The 21,439-nt window shown below is 47.6% G+C and overlaps 1 protein-coding gene across 8 annotated transcripts in view; it reads left to right on the top strand.

Annotated features, from left to right (window-relative positions):
- N4BP2 (NEDD4 binding protein 2) overlaps window positions 1-21,439 on the top strand; it is a 272,998-nt gene that overhangs the window by 226,543 nt on the left and 25,016 nt on the right. For 6 of the 8 annotated variants that reach the window (XM_063921079.1, XM_063921072.1, XM_063921039.1 and 3 more), the window contains exons 10-11: window positions 5,328-5,373; window positions 8,670-8,869. In XM_063921079.1, the coding sequence (XP_063777149.1) occupies window positions 5,328-5,373; window positions 8,670-8,869 (246 nt within the window). Of the gene's footprint in view, window positions 1-5,327; window positions 5,378-8,669; window positions 8,870-21,439 lie in introns of all 8 variants that reach the window. The other 2 variants (XM_063921086.1, XM_063921054.1) reach the window with 1 other exon arrangement.

The following is a 21,439-nucleotide window of genomic DNA, read 5'->3' as shown; positions in this document are numbered from 1 at the left end:
CATGGTATTCCGACCTGCTCAAGTGTCCATCCATCTTTGCATAAGATTGTTGGGGAAGATGGTCGCCTCCTACGAGGTGATCCAATTTGGCAGGTTCTATGCCAGAACTTTTCAGCTGGATCTCCGTTTCACATCTTCAGATGCACCGGATGATACTGCTGTCACCTCAGGCCAGACTTTCCCTTCTGTGGTGGCTGCAGTCCTCCAATCTGCTCTAGTGCCGGAGTTTCGGAATTCTGGATTGGACCTTCCTCACGACAGATGCGAGTCTGAGGATCGGGAGCTGTCACTCAAGGAGCACAGTTCCGGGGCAGGTGGTCAGCCCACGAAAGCCTTCTTCCGATCAACATTCTGGAACTTCAGTCGATCTACAACGATCTGCTTCAGGCCTCTCCTCTGCTCAAGGATCACGCAATCCAGGTGCAGTCGGACAACGCCACAGCAGTGACGTACATAAGTCGACAAGGAGGGACAAAAAGCAGAGCCTGCATGCGAGAGGTGTCGAAGATACTCCTCTGGGCGGAAAGAAATGCAAGAGCAATGTCAGCAATCTTCATTCCGGTTGTGGACAACTGGGATGCGGATTTCCTGAGTCATCACGATCTGCACCCGGGGGAGTTTAGACTCCACCTGCAGGTGTTCCAGCAGGTCATCAACCGGTGGGGCTGCCCGCAAATAGACATGATGGCTTCTCGTCTCAACAAAAAGCTTCACTGGTATTGCTCACGATCCAGGGACCCTCAGGCGAGGGCAGTAGACACACTGTTGTCGCCTTGGCTTTACCGGCTGGTCTCCCTGTTTCCTCCGATTCAGTTGCTCTCAAGGGTGCTCAAGCACATCGGAAATCAGGGAGTCCAGGCAATTCTGATTTCCCCGGATTGGCCTCGGAGGGCGTTGTACGCGGATCTTCTGGACATGTCCGTCAAAGACCCTAGGCCTCTACCACTACGAAGAGATCTTATTCAACAAGGACCGTTTGTCTACCCGGACTTATGGCGACTTTGTTTGACGGCATGGATGTTGAGCGGAACATCCTAGTTCACAAGGGCCTTTCCAAGAAGGTTATTGCTACCAGGGTTCAGGCCAGGAAACCTGTGACATCAAAACACTATCATCATATCTGAAGGAGATTTGTCTTTTGGTTTGAGGAACGCACGTATCCGCCTGCTGAGTTTTACTTGGGACATTTCTTACGTTTCCTGCAGGCTGGTGTAGATAAGGGCTTACGTCTGGGTTCAATTAAGGTCCAGATTTCAGCAGTCTCCATTTATTTTCTTCCAGGCGAAATTGGCAGTGTTGCCAGAAGTTCAGACCTTCTTGCAAGGGGTACTTCACATCCAACCTTCTTTTGTGCCGCCTACGGCACCCTGGGATCTAAATGTAGTGTTGAATTTCTACAGTGCTCCTGGTTTGAACCTCTGATGACGGTAGAAGACAAGTACCTCACGTGGAAGACGGTGATGTTACTGGCCCTGGTCTCTGCACGACGTGTCTCAGAATTGGGGGCTTTGTCGTGTAAAAGACCATACTTGGTCTTTTACGAGGACAGAGCGGAGCTCCGCACTATGCAGCAGTTCCTTCCGAAGGTTGTCACTGCGTTTCACCTAAATCAGCCTATTGTGATTCCGTCCAGTTCTGGCGCTTCTGCTCCTCCGGAGGTATTGGATGCTGTACATGCCTTGAAAATCTGTCGAGAACGGCTCGGATCAGAAAGACGGATTATTTGTTCGTGCTCTGTGAGGCACAGAAAAAGGGTTGTCCTGCTTCAAAGCAGTCCATTGCTCCTTGGATTAGGCTTACTATTCAACAGGCCTATGTGTCGGCAGCCTTACCTGTTCCTAAATCTCTGAAGGGCCACTCTACAAGATCAGTTGGTTCTTCCTGGGCGGCTGACTGTGGAGTCTCGGCTTTACAACTTTGCAGAGCTGCTCTCTGGTCAGGGAAGAACACTTTTGTAATGTTCTACAAGTTTGATACCCTGCCCAAAGTGGATACCCAGTTTGGGCAGGCGGTGCTGCAGCAGTCTCTGCACGTTCTGGAAGCTTTGGGACGTCCCCATCGTACTAGATTCCACAATATCCCTTATAGATGCTAGAGAAAATAGGATTTTAATTACCTACCGGTAAATCCTTTTCTTGTAGTCCATAAGGGATAATGGCCCTCATTCCGAGTTGTTCGCTCGCAAGCTGCTTTTAGCAGCATTGCACGCGCTAAGCCGCCGCCTACTGGGAGTGAATCTTAGCTTAGCAAAATTGCGCACGAAAGATTCTCAAAATTGCGAATAGACAGTTCTTAGCAGTTTCTGAGTAGCTCGAGACTTACTCTGCCACTGCGATCAGTTCAGTCAGTTTCGTTCCTGGTTTGACGTCACAAACACACCCAGCGTTCGCCCAGACACTCCCCCGTTTCTTCAGACACTCCCCCGTTTCTTCAGACACTCCCCCGTTTCTTCAGACACTCCCCCGTTTCTTCAGACACTCCCCCGTTTCTTCAGACACTCCCCCGTTTCTTCAGACACTCCCCCGTTTCTTCAGACACTCCCCCGTTTTTCCCAGAAACGGCAGCGTTTTTTCGCACACACCCATAAAACACCCACTTCCTGTCAATCACACTACGATCACCAGAACGAAGAAAAAACCTTGTAATGTCGTGAGTAAAATACCTAACTTAATAGCAAATTTACTTGGCGCAGTCGCACTGCAGACATTGCGCATTAGCGACTAATCGCTCCGTTGCGGAAAAAAAATAACGAGCGATCAACTCGGAATGACCACCATTGGGTGCCCGCCTCAGTGCGTTGACTTTTCTGCAGGTTCTTGTTATTTGGTTACCTATTCAGCTGTTGGTGGTGTTGTTACCAGCTGATGCTGGTTGTTACATGTTAGTGGTGTGCTGGTATGCAAATCTCACCACTCTTTGTTATCATATTTCCTGCTCTCATATATGTCCTTTCTCCTTCCGTTTTTACCTATAACTGCCTGTGGGAGGGGGCATAGAGGGGAGGAGCCAGCACACCCAGCTGAAGAAATTTAAAGTGCATTGGCTCCTTTCGACCCTATCTATACCCCATTGTACTATATTCCCTTATATCCCTTATGAGAAAAGGATTTACCGGTAGGTAATTAAAGTCCTATTTACAGTATGACATGGCCAGAGCCATAAGACAATTAAATCATTCTGTGCTTTGGAAAGGGGCAGCCTCTGACTTTTGCCTATTTTGTTTCTTTCAAATTTTCCTTGTCAATTCTTAATGACAATTTAAACTCATTCCTATTCATTCTGGTTATACTTGCAACACTGGAGACCCTGCAGCCTCTTCCAGCAAGACAGCCTTTATAGTCTTTCATAAGTGGACCCAAGCACTGTTTGTGTCCATGTTGACATTTAAGCCATTTGGTACTCCTTGGAAGTTTGTCTATGGGGAAAGGCAGCCTCTTTATGGGGGTTGTGTGAAGGTTATGCAGTCAGAGTGCTGGCTGTTGTGATCCTGGCAGTCAGGAGACCGACACCGGAATCCCGACAGCCGGCATATTACCGGAGCCCGTAATACCAACACACGCCCTGTTATTCACACTCGGTTGGTGGGCTCACGCCACCAACTGATTCGGAATACAACCTGTGGCTCACCACCAGGCCCGATGCGTGGCAAGCGCACTCACTGCCAGTATTCCGGCAGACGGGATGCCGCTGTCCGGATACTGACAGCTGGCATATTGCTACCCGGTATTAAATACCTGATCCGTGTGAAGCAGCCTGAGACTGCACAGTTATATAAAGCAGCCACCAAGTCGACGTATACTTTCACAAACTTCTACTGCATGCTTGGCTCAGACTAGCTTTTGCAAAGAAGTTTTGCAGGTGGAGAGCACAATTAAACCATGTCTTTATTAACTGTATTGGAGTATCCCCATGGTTAGTCTGTCCTTTGTCCTTTGGGTGAAAGGAGGAATTTGGATTTCTCACTTCCTGATAAGTACTTTTCACCAAAGCAGAAGTTTCTGGAGCTGTTTGATCGTTGGCTTTTTGCTCTGACAAGCTTATTCTTCTCCTTCCCTACTGTTTTGTCTGGTTGGTTACCTCTTCTGCTTTTCATAGTTGCTATTGTAAAACTGAAGGATATATGTAAGATGTGTCAGTATAAGGGAGAAGCAGTATCCATGCACGTTATGTGCGTTGATAACCCCATGCATTAAGGAGGAGATGTGTGTGTGAAATGACAGGTGCACTATACTGCAGCTATTGATTTTGACAGCTCCGGTTATCGTTACCCCATACACCGCCACTGAAGTGGCTTCTGCAGCTGACGGCTCCAGGACTGCATGTGAGATCTCGCGCAGGCCCAGTGGAGCAGGCCGGTAGGAGAGACATGGCACATCAGTACTAAGCTGATGCACTGTGTGCTTTGGCTCCCCTACTCCGGCAGGCGAGATGTTAATACATCCCATCAGTGTACCTTCCTGCAGTGCCTCGGTAAAGTGGCGGGTATGTTTTGGGGGAATGTTTTGAACAGCAAGATCACTTCCGTATTCAGTGTGACCTGTTAGTGGAGTTGAAGATGACTGTGCACAGTCACCATGACTAGCATTGCGTCTGTATTGGGACCCATTGTATGATATCACATACTGTGTGGCTGAGCTAGAAAATCATATAGGTCCTCATACATCACTGCTGCAGCCACATCAAACAGCCCCTATTGGCACGCCTGGTCCTGTTGGACGGTTTTTTTTTTGCCGAAAATGTTTAATAGTTGGAAGAAGGATGCACCAGGAGACACTGCTAATTATTTTGATATGTGACACTTGTATATCTGTCTGCAACAGAGTCCCTGAATCGGCCTATGAAATGCTACAATGTAGAAGCTGCAGCTTTTTTCCAATGTTCAAGTTCCGTTGTGCTCCGTATACCGACTATCACACACAATATATGTGTCATGTGTAAGATTAATCAGCACGGTCCCCTGGTGCGTCCTATTCGCATTGCGAGTAAGATGCATTTTCAGCAAAAAATGCCGCCGGCCACTAGAGATATTGCGTGGGACCTGTCAGTTCTGTCCCGCTAGGCATCTCGCGCTGCATGGCGTATTGAGGCTTGATGTATGTATGACACCTCTGTATTTGCACTGTTGTGCTTTCCGAATAAACCAGAAACATTTTACATTAAAATGGGACTAGAAAAAATTAAAGGATATATTATCATAGGCATTATTGTTAGGCTTTACTTTACATTGCTTCCTACTTTGCCAGCTCATCATAACTTCTACTCTGTTTCTAATTGAGGTCATGCATTTCATAATTGGTTGTTTTTGTGTTTTCTCTCCTACTCCTCAGGAAAGGCACAACCAAGAATCATTGTCCTATCAGCTCCTGTTTGAAGGCATGTGTATAAATATATATTATTATTTTTTTCACTTCATTATTGTGCTTTTACCTATTTTGTAACCTCCATATGTTTGTATTATGACTAGTATTATCAATAGCATGAGAATATGGGGAAAATATATCAAAGCTTGGAGAGAGCTATAGGGGTCTATGTACTGTACTTAGCCTTGGAGAGAGATAAAGTGGACAGAGACTATTTACTAAGACTTGGACGGAGATAAAATGTATGGAGATAAAGTACCAGCCAATCAGCTCCTAACTGACATTTTTCAAACTCGACCTGTAACATGACAGGAGCTGATTGGCTGGGACTCCATCCACTTTATCTCCATACAAGCTTAGTAAATAGACCCCAAAGTACCAGCCAACCAGCTCCTAGCTACCATGTTACAGGCAGTTTATAAAATGGCAATTAGGAGCTGGTTGGCCGGAACGTAATCTATCTCTCCACTTTATCTCTCTAAAGATTAGTAATTAGACCGCAAAGTACCAACCTGTCCGCTTCTAACTGTCATTTCTAAACACAGCCTGTAACGTGGCAGTTAGGTACTGATTGGCTGGTACTTTGTTTCTGTCTACTCTTCACGGTTTAGTACATAGACCCCACAGCTTGCAAAGTGGCAAGGGTGGATTGATTGGTACTTTCTCTCTCTCCACTTTATCTCTCTCCAAGCTTTGATGCATGTTCCCCTATGTATTTTATTTACTGAAGGACAAATACTACTTTTAGACTATTTTTTCTCTGTCCTGTCACCCCATTGCACTAGCAGAACAGTGGGGTAAAACGAGCATCAGGCAGTTGCTCAGTGGTCTCATATGAAGTGTAAAACACAACACACACCAGATATGCATGATATACGTTTTCTAAGCTGTATCTGAACTTGGTTCTCAAACTTTTTGTACCGTGATGCACCGAAGAGTGATATCCACATACGTGACACAAAATTTTAAGGAGCTTAAAATAAATTAAAATAACCTTATTGTACCTAAAGCACACATTCCCAGCAGTTCTACACCTAACAAACACACAAACCCGGAAACCAATGGGTGTACTAGACACCCAAAACCCCAGGCGCAAGATTCTAGAGTTTAATTAATTCACTTGTGTTCAGTAATCACTAGCTGCACCAACTGAGGCTTTGCAAGAGCCTATAAACATACTAAAATACAAACGAAGGTGTCAGTGCGCTTCAGTGACTCTAAACACAGTGATATTTTATAGGTGTTTGCTTTTACTAAAAAACCAAGAGACTTGTTATAATATAACCATTTACTAAGAACAAATAGTATTACACTTTATAATGTTACACTTGTTAAAAAAGACCAGATAAAATGTATCAACTCAGTGTTAACATGTATCAACCAGTATGCATTCTTTGTTATTAAAATAATGCAGTATAAAGCCACTTTCACTTGTGAATATTCAACCAATAATTGTTGCAAAGATGGTCAATTAGTATAAGAACTTTGGATATCTTATTTCATTTGCCGTTAGTGCCACAAATTTCTCTTTGCTATATAGCAGTTAAAAATAAATAAACAAATATATAAATGTCTCCAATTAACCTGTCACTGGCGTCCCAGTGCAGGATTAGTCCTCCATACGTGTTTTACCCGATCAAGCGGGGTTAATAATTACCCTTTTCTGGAAGTGTCCTCCACTAAAGCACTATAGCACAAGTGCAGGATTTAATTTTCCAAGTGGATACCTCAGATAGTTCCAAGCTGGCGGGCAGCGTTTGTAAGCACACAATTGGAGGCAGTGGAGATCGTAGCAAGCCGTCAATGCTGCACCGAGCACCGTCCCATGAACCACAGTATTCAGTGAGCCGTGGATATAAGTGTCCTCCGTATACGGCACACACTGCAAGCAGCAGCAGAACGGAACAGACAATTGTGGCAGGAGCGGGCGGCAGCAGACCGGCACAGATGAAAGCGGCAGAAGCGGCCAGACTCAGTGACACATGCAGCGGTTGAAAAATTCAAACGGGTGATTACGTCAACGCGTTTCGTCCCGTTAATTCTCGGGACTTCCTCAAGACTGCAAGAAGTCTTGAGGAAGTCCCGAGAATTAACGGGACGAAACGCGTTGACGTCATCACCCGTTTGAATTTTTCAACCGCTGCATGTGTCACTGAGTCTGGCCGCTTCTGCCACTTCTGCTGCTTTCATCTGTGCCGGTCTGCTGCCGCCCGCTCCTGCCGCAATTGTCTGTTCCGTTCTGCTGCTGCTTGCAGTGTGTGCCGTATACGGAGGACACTAATATCCACGGCTCACTGAATACTGTGGTTCATGGGACGGTGCTCGGTGCAGCATTGACGGCTTGCTACGATCGCCACTGCCTCCAATTGTGTGCTTACAAACGCTGCCCGCCAGCCTGGAACTATCTGAGGTATCCATTTGGAAAATTAAATCCTGCACTTGTGCTATATTGCTTTAGTGGAGGACACTTCCAGAAAAGGGTAATTATTAACCCTGCTTGATCGGGTAAAACACGTATGGAGGACTAATCCTGCACTGGGACGCCAGTGACAGGTTAATTGGAGACATTTATATATTTGTTTATTTTTAACTGCTATATAGCAAAGAGAAATTTGTGGCACTAACGGCAAATGAAATAAGATATCCAAAGTTCTTATACTAATTGACCATCTTTGCAACAATTATTGGTTGAATTTTCACAAGTGAAAGTGGCTTTATACTGCATTATTTTAATAACAAAGAATGCATACTGGTTGATACATGTTAACACTGAGTTGATACATTTTATCTTGTCTTTTTTAACAAGTGTAACATTATAAAGTGTAATACTATTTGTTCTTAGTAAATGGTTATATTATAACATGTCTCTTGGTTTTTTAGTAAAAGCAAACACCCATAAAATATCACTGTGTTTAGAGTCACTGAAGCGCACTGACACCTTCGTTTGTATTTTAGTAAACACACAAACCCCCAACTTAATTTAGGACTTCTTTCTTCTTTATTCCATCTTAGTCTCCCACTCTACTGAGTCTGTGGGACTATGTTTTGACAAGCCCAGTATCCGGTGGAGCAGGGGAGAGACTTGGAAAGCACACTCTCCTCCACCTGCTCTGCTAATTGGCCAGATCGCATTCTGCATGAACCCAGCCTTTTTCTTTTGTAACCCCACTATCATTGTGTGTACACACCAGCGACCAACTCGTGACACACAGTTTGGGAAATTATATTCTGTAGATTTTTGACCCCTTTGCGTGAATTGTGAAGCCAACAAACCGATCTCTAATCTTTCTAAACACAATTTTACTACAGACAGCTCACCGAATGACAGTGCCATCCTGGATGATGTTCTTCAGGCACAAGAGACAGGATTGCTCGGAGAGCAGTTTGATGTGTGTCAGGGAGACGCAGACCTGTTTCCTTTCATGGACCAATGGAACACAAGAACAAAGAAAGTGTCTCTACGGCAGATCATGTCAGAAGAATTGGCATTACAGGTCCATGAAGATTTGGTATGGACGGCTCTGCAGTTATTAAATAGAATAAAGTATTAAGCATACCATTTAGATTTTATAGAAGAAAAAAATGAAACCGTAAATGTCATTGAGGAAGCATGGAAATCTTAATTACCCATAAACATAAGTTATAGTCAGAGCAGTGTATGGAACTGCAGGCATCTCCAGACAGACAAAGGGGTCCAGATTGTGTTACATACGAGCTATAGCCAGGATATCGTGCTGTGCATATAACAACAATTAGGGTAGCTGATTGCTGCTGTCTTCTCCATATGCTACGAGCAGAGATGTAGCGTGGGACACATCCCACAAAGCTGTTCCGACAGCATCTCGTGGGTAATTGTTGAAGTGTAATGCCCACACATGCGCTTGCATGAAACATGATTATAACCCAGACTTCACTGTAGTCTCTACCCAGACTTCACTGTAGTCTCTACAAGCCTTGAATTTTCCATTTCAGTCCATCCATTAGAATTTCATATATTCATATCGCTCCATATTACCCATTTAGGGCCTTTGTGGGAAATCTGCAGGTGTTTTTATCTATCATCCACTAGGGGACACTGGAGAACTAGACAGCTGGGGTGTGAAGGATGCAGCCCGGAGGTAGCACAATGTAATTAAAAAAAAAAAATTGTGCACAGCTGGCTCCTCCCCCTTCACGTCCCTCATCCCTCCAGTTTGAAAAATTGTGCTGGAGGTAGCAGCACAGGAAAGGAGCTCTTGCTCCATAAGAAAATTTCTCTTACGTCCTAGAGGATGCTGGGGACTCCGTAAGGACCATGGGGATAGACGGGCTCCGCAGGAGACATGGGCACTTTAAGAAAGACTTTAGGTCTGGGTGTGCACTGGCTCCTCCCTCTATGCCCCTCCTCCAGACCTCAGTTTGATACTGTGCCCAGAGGAGACTGGGTGCATTACAGGGAGCTCTCCTGAGTTTCCTGTCAGAAAGTATTTTGTTAGGTTTTTTATTTTCAGGGAGCCTGCTGGCAACAGACTCCCTGCATCGAGGGACTGAGGAGAGAGAAGCAGACCTACTTCTGTGAGTTTCAAGGCTCTGCTTCTTAGGCTACTGGACACCATTAGCTCCAGAGGGAGTCGGAACACAGGTCTCACCCTGGAGTTCGTCCCGGAGCCGCGCCGCCGTCCTCCTCACAGAGCCGGAAGATAGAAGCCGGGTGAGTATGAGAAGAAAGAAGACTTCAGAGGCGGCAGAAGACTTCAGATCTTCACTGAGGTAACGCACAGCAGTAAAGCTGTGCGCCATTGCTCCCATAACCTCACACACTGCAGTTACTGTAAGGGTGCAGGGGGGGCGCCCTGGGCAGCATATGAACCTCTTTGGCAAAAGTATATATGTATACAGCTGCCCACTGTGTGTATGTATGTATGTATATATATATATATATATAAGAGCCCCCGCCAATTTTTAGTGTATGTGAGCTGGACAGAAGCTCGCCGCCGAGGGGGCGGGGCTTCTCCCTCAGCACTCACCAGCGTCATTTTCTGCACAGCACAGCTGAGAGGAAGCTCCCCGGACTTTCCCCTGCTTATACCACAGTGAAAGAGGGCTTTAAAGAAGAGAGGGGGGGGGGCACATAATTAGGCGCATATATACATATATACACAGCGCTACTGGGTAAACATATATTTATTGTGTTTTTTCCTGGGTCATATAGCGCTGGGGTGTGTGCTGGCATACTCTCTCTCTGTCTCTCCAAAGGGCCTTGTGGGGGAACTGTCTCCAGATAAGAGGATTCCCTGAGTGTGTGGTGTGTCGGTACGCGTGTGTCGACATGTCTGAGGTAAAAGGCTCTCCTAGAGAAGACGGGGAGCAAATGAATGTGGTGTCTCCGTCGACAACGCCGACACCTGACTGGATGGATATGTGGAATGTTTTATGTGCTAATGTAAATTTACTGCACAAAAGATTAGAGCTGAAGCTAGGGTACAGCCAGGGAGTCAATCCATGTCTGTCCCTATGTCGCAGGGACCTTCGGGGTCTCAAAAGCGCCCACTATCCCAAATAATAGATACAGATACCGACACGGATTCTGACTCCAGTGTCGACTACGATGATGCAAAATTACAGCCAAAATTGGCTAAATGTATATGATTATTGCAATAAAAAATGTTTTGCATATCACAGAGGAACCCCCTGTCCCTGACACGAGGGTACACATGTATAAGGGAAAGAAACCTGAGGTAACCTTTCCCCCCTCACATGAGTTGAACGAATTATGTGAAAAAGCTTGTGAATCTCCAGACAAAAAACTGCAGATTCCCAAAAGGATTCTTATGGCGTATCCTTTCCCGCCAACGGACAGGATATGGTGAGAATCCTCCCTTAGGGTGGAAAAAGCATTGACACGCTTATCCAAAAAGGTAGCGCGGCCATCCCAAGATACGGCTACCCTCAGGGATCCTGCTGACCGCAAGCAGGAGATTACCTTGAAGTCCATTTGCACACATTCTGGCACCTTACTCAGACCGGCAATTGCATCGGCCTGGGTTTGTAGCGCGGTAGCAGCATGGACAGATACCTTATCAGCGGAAATTGAGACCCTAGATAAGGATACCATTTTATTGACCCTAGGGCATATAAAAGATGCGGTCTTATATATGAGAGATGCTCAAAGACGCTATGTCGACTTCTGCTAGACGAGTCCTATGGACCCGGCAATGGACAGGTGATGCCGACTCAAAGAGCCATATGGAGGATTTACCTTACAGGGGTGAGGAATTGTTTGGGGAAGGTCTCTCGGACCTGGTCGCTACAGCTGGTAAATCTAAATTTTTTGCCTTATATTCCCTCACAACCTAAGAAAGCACCACATTTCCAAATGCAGTCCTTTCAATCACAAAGAAACAAGAAAGTACGAGGTGCGTCCTTTCTTGCCAGAGGTAAGGGCAGAGGAAAAAAGCTGCACAACACAGCTAGTTCCCAGGAACAGAAGTCCTCCCCGGCCTCTGCAAAATCCACTGCATGACGCTGGGGCTCCGCTAAAGGAGTCTGCCCCAGTGGGGGCACGTCTTCGAATTTTCAGCCACATCTGGGTTCACTCGCAGGTGAATCCCTGGGCAATAGAAATTGTTTCTCAGGGTTACAAGCTGGAATTCAAAGAGGTGCCTCCTCGCCGGTTTTTCAAATCGGCCCTGCCAGCTTCTCCCCAGGAAGGGGAGATAGTGTTAAATGCAATTCACAAATTGTATCTTAAACAGGTGGTGGTCAAGGTTCCCCTGCTTTAACAAGGAAGGGGATATTACTCAATCCTGTTTGCAGTCCCGAAACCGGACGGTTCGGTCAGACCCATATTAAATTTAAAAATCCCTTAACCTATAATTGAAAAGGTTCAAGTTCAAGATGGAATCGCTAAGAGCGGTCATCGCCAGCCTGGAAGGGGGGGATTTTATGGTATCTCTGGACATAAAGGATGCATACCTTCATGTTCCCATTTATCCACCTCATCAGGCGTACCTGAGATTTGCGGTACAGGATTGTCATTACCAATTTCAGACGTTGCCGTTTGGGCTTTCCACGGCCCCGAGGATTTTCACCAGGGTAATGGCGGAAAAGATGGTGCTCCTGCGCAAGCAAGGTGTCACAATTATCCCGTACTTAGACGATCTCCTCATAAAAACGAGATCAAGAGAGCAGCTACTGAACAGCGTATCACTTTCACTGAATGTGTTACAGAAACTGGGCTGGATTCTCAATATCCCGAAGTCGCAGTTGGTTCCGATGTCTCGTCTGACTTTCTTGGGCATGATTCTGGATACAGACCAGAAAAGAGTTTATCTTCCGATAGAAAAAGCTCAGGAACTCATGACTCTAGTCGGGAACCTATTGAAACCAAAACAGGTGTCAGTGCATCACTGCACTCGAGTCCTGGGAAAGATGGTGGCATCATACGAGGCCATTCCCTTCGGCAGACTCAATGCGAGGACTTTCCAGTGGGACCTGCTGGGCAAGTGGTCCGGGTCACATCTACAGATTCATCAGTTGATCTCCCTGTTCCCCAGGGCCAGGGTATCTCTCCTGTGGTGGTTGCAGGGTGCTCACCTTCTAGAAGGCTGCAGGTTCGACATTCAGGACTGGATCCTGGTGACCACGGACACGAGCCTCAGTGGTTGGGGAGCAGTCACACAGGGAAGAAACTTCCAAGGTCTTTGGTCAAGTCAAGAGACTTGTCTTCACATCAACATCCTGGAACTGAGCGCCCTACGTCAAGCGGAGACATTACTGCGCGACCAACCAATTCTGATCCAGTCAGACAACATCACCGCAGTGGTTCATGTAAACCGCCAAGGCGGCACATGGAGCAGAGTGGCAATGGCGGAAGCCACCAGAATTCTTCGCTGGGCGGAAATTCATGTAAGCGCACTGTCAGCAGTGTTCATTCCGGGAGTGGACAACTGGGAAGCAGACTTCCTCAGCAGACACAACCTGCATCCAGGAGAGTGGGGACTTCATCCGGAAGTCTTCGCACAGATTGCAAGTTAGTGGGGATTACCCCAGATAGACATGGGGGCGTCCCGCCTCAACAAAAAGCTGCAGAGGTATTGCACCAGATCAAAAGATCCTCAGGCGGTAGCTGTAGACGCCCTAGGGACACTGTGGGTGTTCCAGTCGGTCTATGTATTTCCTCCTCTTCCTCTCATACCCAAGGTGTTGAAAATAATAAGAAAGAGAGGAGTGAGGACAATTCTCATTGGCCCTCATTCCGAGTTGTTCGCTCGGTAAAAATCTTCGCATCGCAGCGATTTTCCGCTTAATGCGCATGCGCAATGTCCGCACTGCGACTGCGCCAAGTAAATTTGCTATGCACATAGTAATTTTACTCACGGCTTTTTCATCGTTCTGGCGATCGTAATGTGATTGACAGGAAATGGGTGTTACTGGGCGGAAACAGGCCGTTTTATGGGCGTGTGGGAAAAAACGCTACCGTTTCCGGAAAAAACGCAGGAGTGGCCGGAGAAACGGAGGAGTGTCTGGGCGAACGCTGGGAGTGTTTGTGACGTCAAACCAGGAACGACGAGCACTGAACTGATCGCAGATGCCGAGTAAGTCTGAAGCTACTCAGAAACTGCTACGAGGTGTGTAATCGCAATATTGCGAATACTTCGTTCGCAATTTTAAGATGCTAAGATTCACTCCCAGTAGGCGGCGGCTTAGCGTGAGCAACTCTGCTAAAATCGCCTTGCGAGCGAACAACTCGGAATGACCTCCATTGTTCCAGATTGGCCACGAAGGACCTGGTATCCGGATCTGCAGGAAATGCTCACAGAAGATCCGTGGCCTCTGCCTCTAGGACAGGACCTGTTACAACAGGGGCCCTGTCTGTTCCAAGACTTGCCGCGGCTGCGTTTGACGGCATGGCGGTTGAACGCCGGATCCTAGCGGAGAAGGCATTTCGGATGAGGTCATTCCTACGCTGATAAAGGCTAGGAAGGACGTGACTTCTAAACATTATCACCGTATATGGCGAAAATATGTTTCTTGGGAGGCCAGGAATGCTCCTACGGAAGAATTCCATCTGGGCCAATTCCTTCACTTCCTACAAACTGGAGTGAATTTGGGCCTAAAATTAGGCTCCATTAAGGTTCAGATTTCGGCCTTATCCATTTTTCTTTTTAAAAATAATTGGCTTCTCTCCAAGAAGTACAGGCTTTTGTGAAGGGAGTGCTGCATATTCAGCCTCCTTTTGTACCTCCGGTGGCACCTTGGGACCTTAACATGGTGTTGAGTTTCCTTAAGCCGCATTGGTTTGAACCACTTAAAACGGTGGAGTTAAAATATCTCACTTGAAAGGTGGTCATGTTATTAGCCTTGGCTTCGGCTAGGCGAGTGTCGGAATTGGCGGCTTTGTCTCATAAAAGCCCCTATCTGGTTTTTCCATATGGATAGAGCGGAATTGCGGACTCGTCCTTAATTCTTGCCTAAGGTGGGGTCATCTTTTCATATGAACCAACCTATTGTGGTGCCTGTGGCTACACGTGACTTGGAGGATTCCGAGTCCCTTGCTGTGGTCAGGGCTTTGAACATTTACGTGACCAGAACGGCTAGAGTCAGAAAAACAGAAGCACTGTTTGTCCTGTATGCAGCCAACAAGGTTGGTGCCCTGCTTCAAAGCAGACTATTGCTCGCTGGATCTGTAACACGATTCAGCAGACACATTCTACGTCAGGATTGCCGTTACCAAAATCAAGGCCCATTCTACTACTAAGGTGGGCTCGTCTTGGGCGGCTGCCCGAGGGGTCTCGGCACTACAGCTGTGCCGAGCTGCTACTTGGTCGGGTTCAAACATCTTTGCAAAGTTCTATAAGTTTGATACCCTGGCTGAGGAGGACCTCCTGTTTGCTCAATCGGTGCTGCAGAGTCATCCACACTCTCCCGCCCGTTTGGGAGCTTTGGTATAATCCCCATGGTCCTTACGGAGTCCCCAGCATCCTCTAGGATGTAAGAGAAAATAAGATTTTAAACCTACCGGTAAATCTTTTTCTCGTAGTCCGTAAAGGATGCTGGGCGCCCGTCCCAAGTGATGACTAATTCTGCAAGACTTGTATATAGTTTTGCTTACATAAGGGTTATGTTATAGTTTTCATTGGTCTTGGACTGATGCTATGTTGTTTTCATACTGTTAACTGGTTAGTATATCACACGTTATACGGTGTGATTGGTGTGGCTGGTATGAATCTTGCCCTTGTATTAACAAAAATCCTTTCCTCGTACTGTCCGTCTCCTCTGGGCACAGTTTCTCTAACTGAGGTCTGGAGGAGGGGCATAGAGGGAGGAGCCAGTGCACACCCAGACCTAAAGTCTTTCTTAAAGTGCCCATGTCTCCTGCGGAGCCCGTCTATCCCCATGGTCCTTACAGAGTCCCCAGCATCCTCTACGGACTATGAGAAAAAGATTCACCGGTAGGTTTAAAATCTTATTTTTTCTTTAAATATTTCTGTGGGCCGATCCAACCTAGCTGAAAGGAGGGTGAAGGCTCCCACAACTGTATTAACAGTTTCAGTGAGACAAAGATCTCGGTGGAAGGGATCCGCATCTCACTCAGAGGATCTGAAGTAAAGAGCAGTGAGCAATATGGAACATAACGGGAAGCAGGCAGTTTAATCCCTAGCAGCGCATGTGTTCTCCCCGCGGGCAGCGTTAGTCACACTGCGAGGAGGAGCAGAGCTCACAGAGGGGGACCCGATGGCAGCGGGATGCATGCAGCCAGGCGGAGAGCTCCAGAGCGGCGTTCGCATCCAGCGGGGAGACTGCAGACAATGACAGGCGCGCTGGTGGATAGACACGCTGCTGGCAGAGAAGCGCTGATAGCAGTCGGAAGTTAGTGATGAAAGCCGCTGAGGTAATCTAATTTGGATCTTCTTTCGGCGGACACGCTGATTGTTAGGAGCAAACAGGCAGTGGCGCAGGGGGCAGGTAATCTCAACACTGTGAAGTTGGGGCTGCGATGTGACTAAAAAATTTCAGTGGCAGCCGTTTTATTTTCCAGTCGGGCGCGCTTTTAGAGCGGTAGTCCTCTCTGAAGGGGGAGGACACATTAGTTTCTGTCAGAGGCCACAAGGGGAATTGCAGCCAAAACAGAAATAGAGGCTTATGTATAATAGTTAATGGCGCTGGCTCTGAGATTATAAAGTTTTATAAGGCTCTATTACAAAGCTCTTTCTGAAATAAAGTATTTAAGAGTTTGTTTTTCTTCAAAAGGATACTGCTGACAGGTTCTGAGGAAGAGGAGCAACAGAATTTTCTCAACCCGATAAACTCAAGCTGTTTCAACAGTTGGTGGTGGTGGGGTTGTAAACGTCACGCTGGTTAAAAAAAAATAATTCCTTTAATTTTTATTATTTCTCCAATGTCCTAGTGGATGCTGGGGACTCCGTAAGGACCATGGGGAATAGACGGGCTCCGCAGGAGACTGGGCATTCTAAGAAAGATTTAGTACTACTGGTGTGCACTGGCTCCTCCCTCTATGCCCCTCCTCCAGACCCCAGTTAGAATCTGTGCCCGGACAGAGCTGGGTGCATTTTAGTGAGCTCTCCTGAGCTTGCTAATAAGAAAGTATTTTAGTTAGGTTTTTTTTTATTTTCAGAGAGCTTCTGCTGTCAACAGACACTCTGCTACGTGGGACTGAGGGGAGAGAAGCAAACCTACTAACTGCGGCTAGGTTGCGCTTCTTAGGCTACTGGACACCATTAGCTCCAGAGGGATCGAACACAGGAACCTAACCTTGGTCGTCCGTTCCCGGAGCCGCGCAGCCGTCCCCCTTGCAGAGCCAGAAGACAGAAACCGGCGGGTTGAAGCAAGAAGACGTCAAAATCGGCGGCAGAAGACTCCTGTCTAAATATGAGGTAGCGCACAGCACTGCAGCTGTGCGCCATTGCGCCCACACTAACCCACACACTCCGGTCACTGTAGGGCGCAGGGTGGGGCGCCCTGGGCAGCAATTGATTACCTCCTGGCAAAAAAGCAGCATATAGACAGCTGGGCACTGTATTATGCATGAGCCCCCGCCATTAATTTTACACAAAATCGCGGGACAGAAGCCCGCCGCTGAGGGGGCGGGGCCTTCTTCCTCAGCACTCACCAGTGCCATTTTCTCTCCACAGCTCCGCTGAGAGGAAGCTCCCCTGCAGACTCACGGTAGAAAGAGGGTAAAAAGAGAGGGGGGGCACATAAATTTAGCGCATTAATCATGTATACAGCAGCTACTGGGTAAACACTAAGTTACTGTGTGATTCCTGGGTCATATATCGCTGGGGTGTGTGCTGGCATACTCTCTCTCTGTCTCTCTAAAAGGCCTTGTGGGGGTCCTGTCCTCATATAGAGCATCCCCTGTGTGTGTGGTGTGTCGGTACGCGTGTGTCGACATGTTTGACGAGGAGGGCTATGTGGAGGCAGAGCAGGTGCAGATGAATGACGTGTCTCCGCCGACGGCGCCGACACCTGATTGGATGGATATGTGGAAGGTGTTAAATGATCATGTAAACTCCTTGCATAAAAGGTTGGATAAAGCTGATGCCTTGGGACAGTCGGGGTCTCAGCCCATGCCTGATCCTACAGCGCAGAGGCCATCAGGGTCTCAGAAGCGCCCACTATCCAAAATTGTTGACACAGATATCGACACGGATTCTGACTCCAGTGTCGATGACGATGATGCAAAATTGCAGCTTAAAATGGCTAAAGCCGTCCGCTACATGATTATAGCAATGAAGGATGTATTGCACATATCAGAGGTAAACCCTGTCCCTGACAAGAGGGTTTATATGTATGGGGAGAAAAAGCAAGAGGTGACTTTTCCCCCTTCACATGAGTTAAATGAGTTATGTGAAAAAGCGTGGGATTCCCCCGATAGGAAAGTGCTGATTTCCAAAAGGTTTCTTATGGCGTACCCTTTCCCGCCAACGGACAGGATGCGCTGGGAATCCTCCCCTTGGGTAGATAAAGCTCTGACACGCTTATCTAAGAAGGTGGCCCTGCCGTCACAGGATACGGCCTCCCTAAAGGATCCTGCCGATAGGAAGCAGGAAAGTATCCTGAAGTCTATTTATACACATTCAGGTACTCTACTGAGGCTGGCAATTGCGTCGGCCTGGATGTGTAGTGCTGTAGCAGCATGGACAGATAATCTGTCTGAGGAACTGGATACCTTAGACAAGGATACCATTTTACTGACCCTGGGGCATATAAAAGACGCTGTCCTATATATGAGGGATGCCCAGAGGGACATTTGCCTACTGGGCTCTAGAATAAATGCTATGTAAATTTCTGCCAGAAGGGTCCTGTGGACTCTGCAATGGACAGGTGATGCCGACTCCAAAAAGCACATGGAGGTTTTACCTTACAAGGGTGAGGAATTGTTTGGGGACGGTCTCTCGGACCAAGTTTCCACAGCTACGGCTGGGAAGTCAAATTTATTGCCATATATTCCCTCACAGCCTAAGAAAGCACTGTATTACCAAATGCAGTCCTTTCGATCACAAAGAAGCAAGAAAGTCAGTGGTGCATCCTTTCTTGCCAGAGGCAGGGGTAGAGGAAAGAAGCTGCACCATACAGCTAGTTCCCAGGAACAGAAGTCCTCCCCGGCTTCCACTAAATCCACCGCATGACGCTGGGGCTCCACAGGTGGAGCCAGGAGCGGTGGGGGCGCGTCTCCGAAATTTCAGCCACCAGTGGGTTTGCTCACAGGTGGATCCCTGGGCTATACAGATTGTGTCTCAGGGATACAAGCTGGAATTCGAAGTGATGCCCCCTCACCGTTACCTCAAATCGGCCCTGCCAGCTTCCCCCATGGAAAGGGAAGTAGTGTTAGCGGCAATTCACAAGTTATATCTCCAGCAGGTGGTGGTAAAGGTTCCCCTCCTTCAACAGGGAAGGGGATACTATTCCACAATGTTTGTGGTACCGAAACCGGACGGTTCGGTCAGACCCATATTGAATGTACCGAAACCGGACGGTTCGGTCAGACCCATATTGAATTTAAAGTCCCTGAACATTTATCTGAAAAGATTCAAGTTCAAAATGGAATCGCTCAGAGCGGTCATTGCAAGCCTGGAATAGGGGGATTTTATGGTGTCTCTGGACATCAAGGATGCTTACTTGCATGTCCCCATTTATCCACCTCATCAGGAGTACCTCAGATTTGTGGTACAGGACTGTCATTACCAATTCCAGACGTTGCCGTTTGGGCTCTCCACGGCACCGAGAATATTTACCAAGGTAATGGCAGAAATGATGGTGATCCTGAGAAAGCAATGAGTCACAGTTATCCCATACTTGGACGATCTCCTCATAAAGGCAAGGTCCAGAGAGCAGTTGCTGATCAGCGTAGCACACTCTCAGGAAGTGTTGCAGCAGCATGGCTGGATTCTGAATATCCCAAAGTCGCAGCTGATTCCTACGACGCGTCTGCCCTTTCTGAGCATGATTCTGGACACAGACCAGAAGAAGGTGTTTCTCCCGGCGGAGAAGGCTCTGGAGCTCGTGACTCTAGTCAGAGACCTCTTAAAACCGAAACAGGTGTCGGTGCATCACTGCACGCGAGTCCTGGGAAAGATGGTGGCATCGTACGAAGCCATTCCCTTCGGCAGGTTCCATGCGAGGATCTTTCAGTGGGATCTGTTGGACAAGTGGTCCGGATCGCATCTTCAGATGCATCGGCTGATCACCCTGTCCCCGAGGGCCAGGGTGTCTCTTCTGTGGTGGCTGCAGAGTGCTCACCTTATCGAAGGCCGCAGGTTCGGCATACAGGACTGGGTCCTGGTGACCACGGATGCGAGCCTCCGAGGATGGAGGGCAGTCACTCAGGGAAGAAACTTCCAAGGGTTGTGGTCAAGTCAGGAGGCTTGTCTGCACATAAATATCCTGGAACTAAGGGCCATATACAACACCCTGAGTCAAGCGGAGCCTCTGCTTCGCAACCTACCGGTGCTGATTCAGTCAGACAACATCACCGCAGTGGCTCATGAAAACCGCCAGTGCGGTACAAGAAGCAGAGTGGCGATGGCGGAAGCCACCAGGATTCTTCGTTGGACGGAGAATCACGTGCAAGCACTGTCAGCAGTGTTCATTCCGGGAGTGGACAACTGGGAAGCAGACGTCCTCAGCAGGCACGACCTCCACCCGGGAGAGTGGGGACTTCATCACGAAGTCTTCACTCAGATTACAAATCGATGGGAACTGCCACAGGTGGACATGATGGCGTCCCGCCTCAACAAAAAATTAAAAAGATATTGCGCCTGGTCAAGGGACCCTCAGGCGATAGCTGTGGACGCTCTAGTGACACCGTGGGTGTACCAGTCGGTTTATGTGTTCCCTCCTCTGCCTCTCATACCCAAGTTACTGAGAATAATAAGGAGAGGAGTAAGAACTATACTCGTGGTTCCGGATTGGCCAAGAAGAGCTTGGTACCCAGAACTTCAAGAAATTATCTCAGAGGACCCATGGCCTCTGCCGCTCAGACAGGACCTGCTGCAGCAGGGGCCCTGTCTGTTCCAAGACTTACCGCGGCTGCATTTGACGGCATGGCAGTTGAACACCGGATCCTAAAAGAAAAGGGCATTCCGGAGGAAGTCATTCCTACACTGATTAAAGTTAGGAAAGATGTGACCGCAAAACATTATCACCGCATATGGCGGAAATATGTTGCTTGGTGTGAGGCCAGGAAGGCCCCAACGGAGGAATTTCAGCTAGGTCGATTTCTGCACTTCCTACAGTTAGGGGTGACTATGGGCCTAAAATTGGGTTCCATTAAGGTCCAGATTTCGGCTCTGTCGATTTTCTTCCAAAAAGAACTGGCTTCACTGCCTGAAGTTCAGACTTTTGTAAAGGGAGTGCTGCATATTCAGCCCCCTTTTGTGCCCCCAGTGGCACCTTGGGATCTCAACGTGGTGTTGGATTTCCTAAAGTCGCATTGGTTTGAGCCACTTAAAACCGTGGAGATAAAGTACCTCACGTGGAAGGTGGTCATGCTGTTGGCCTTGGCGTCGGCCATGCGTGTGTCAGAATTGGCGGCTTTGTCATGTAAAAGCCCTTATCTGATTTTTCATATGGAT

Source organism: Pseudophryne corroboree, chromosome 1 (genome assembly GCF_028390025.1).
Source record: "Pseudophryne corroboree isolate aPseCor3 chromosome 1, aPseCor3.hap2, whole genome shotgun sequence".
NCBI lineage: Eukaryota > Metazoa > Chordata > Amphibia > Anura > Myobatrachidae > Pseudophryne > Pseudophryne corroboree.
The sequence above is the reverse complement of the archived record's forward strand: the minus strand, read 5'-3'. Positions and strand labels throughout refer to the sequence as shown.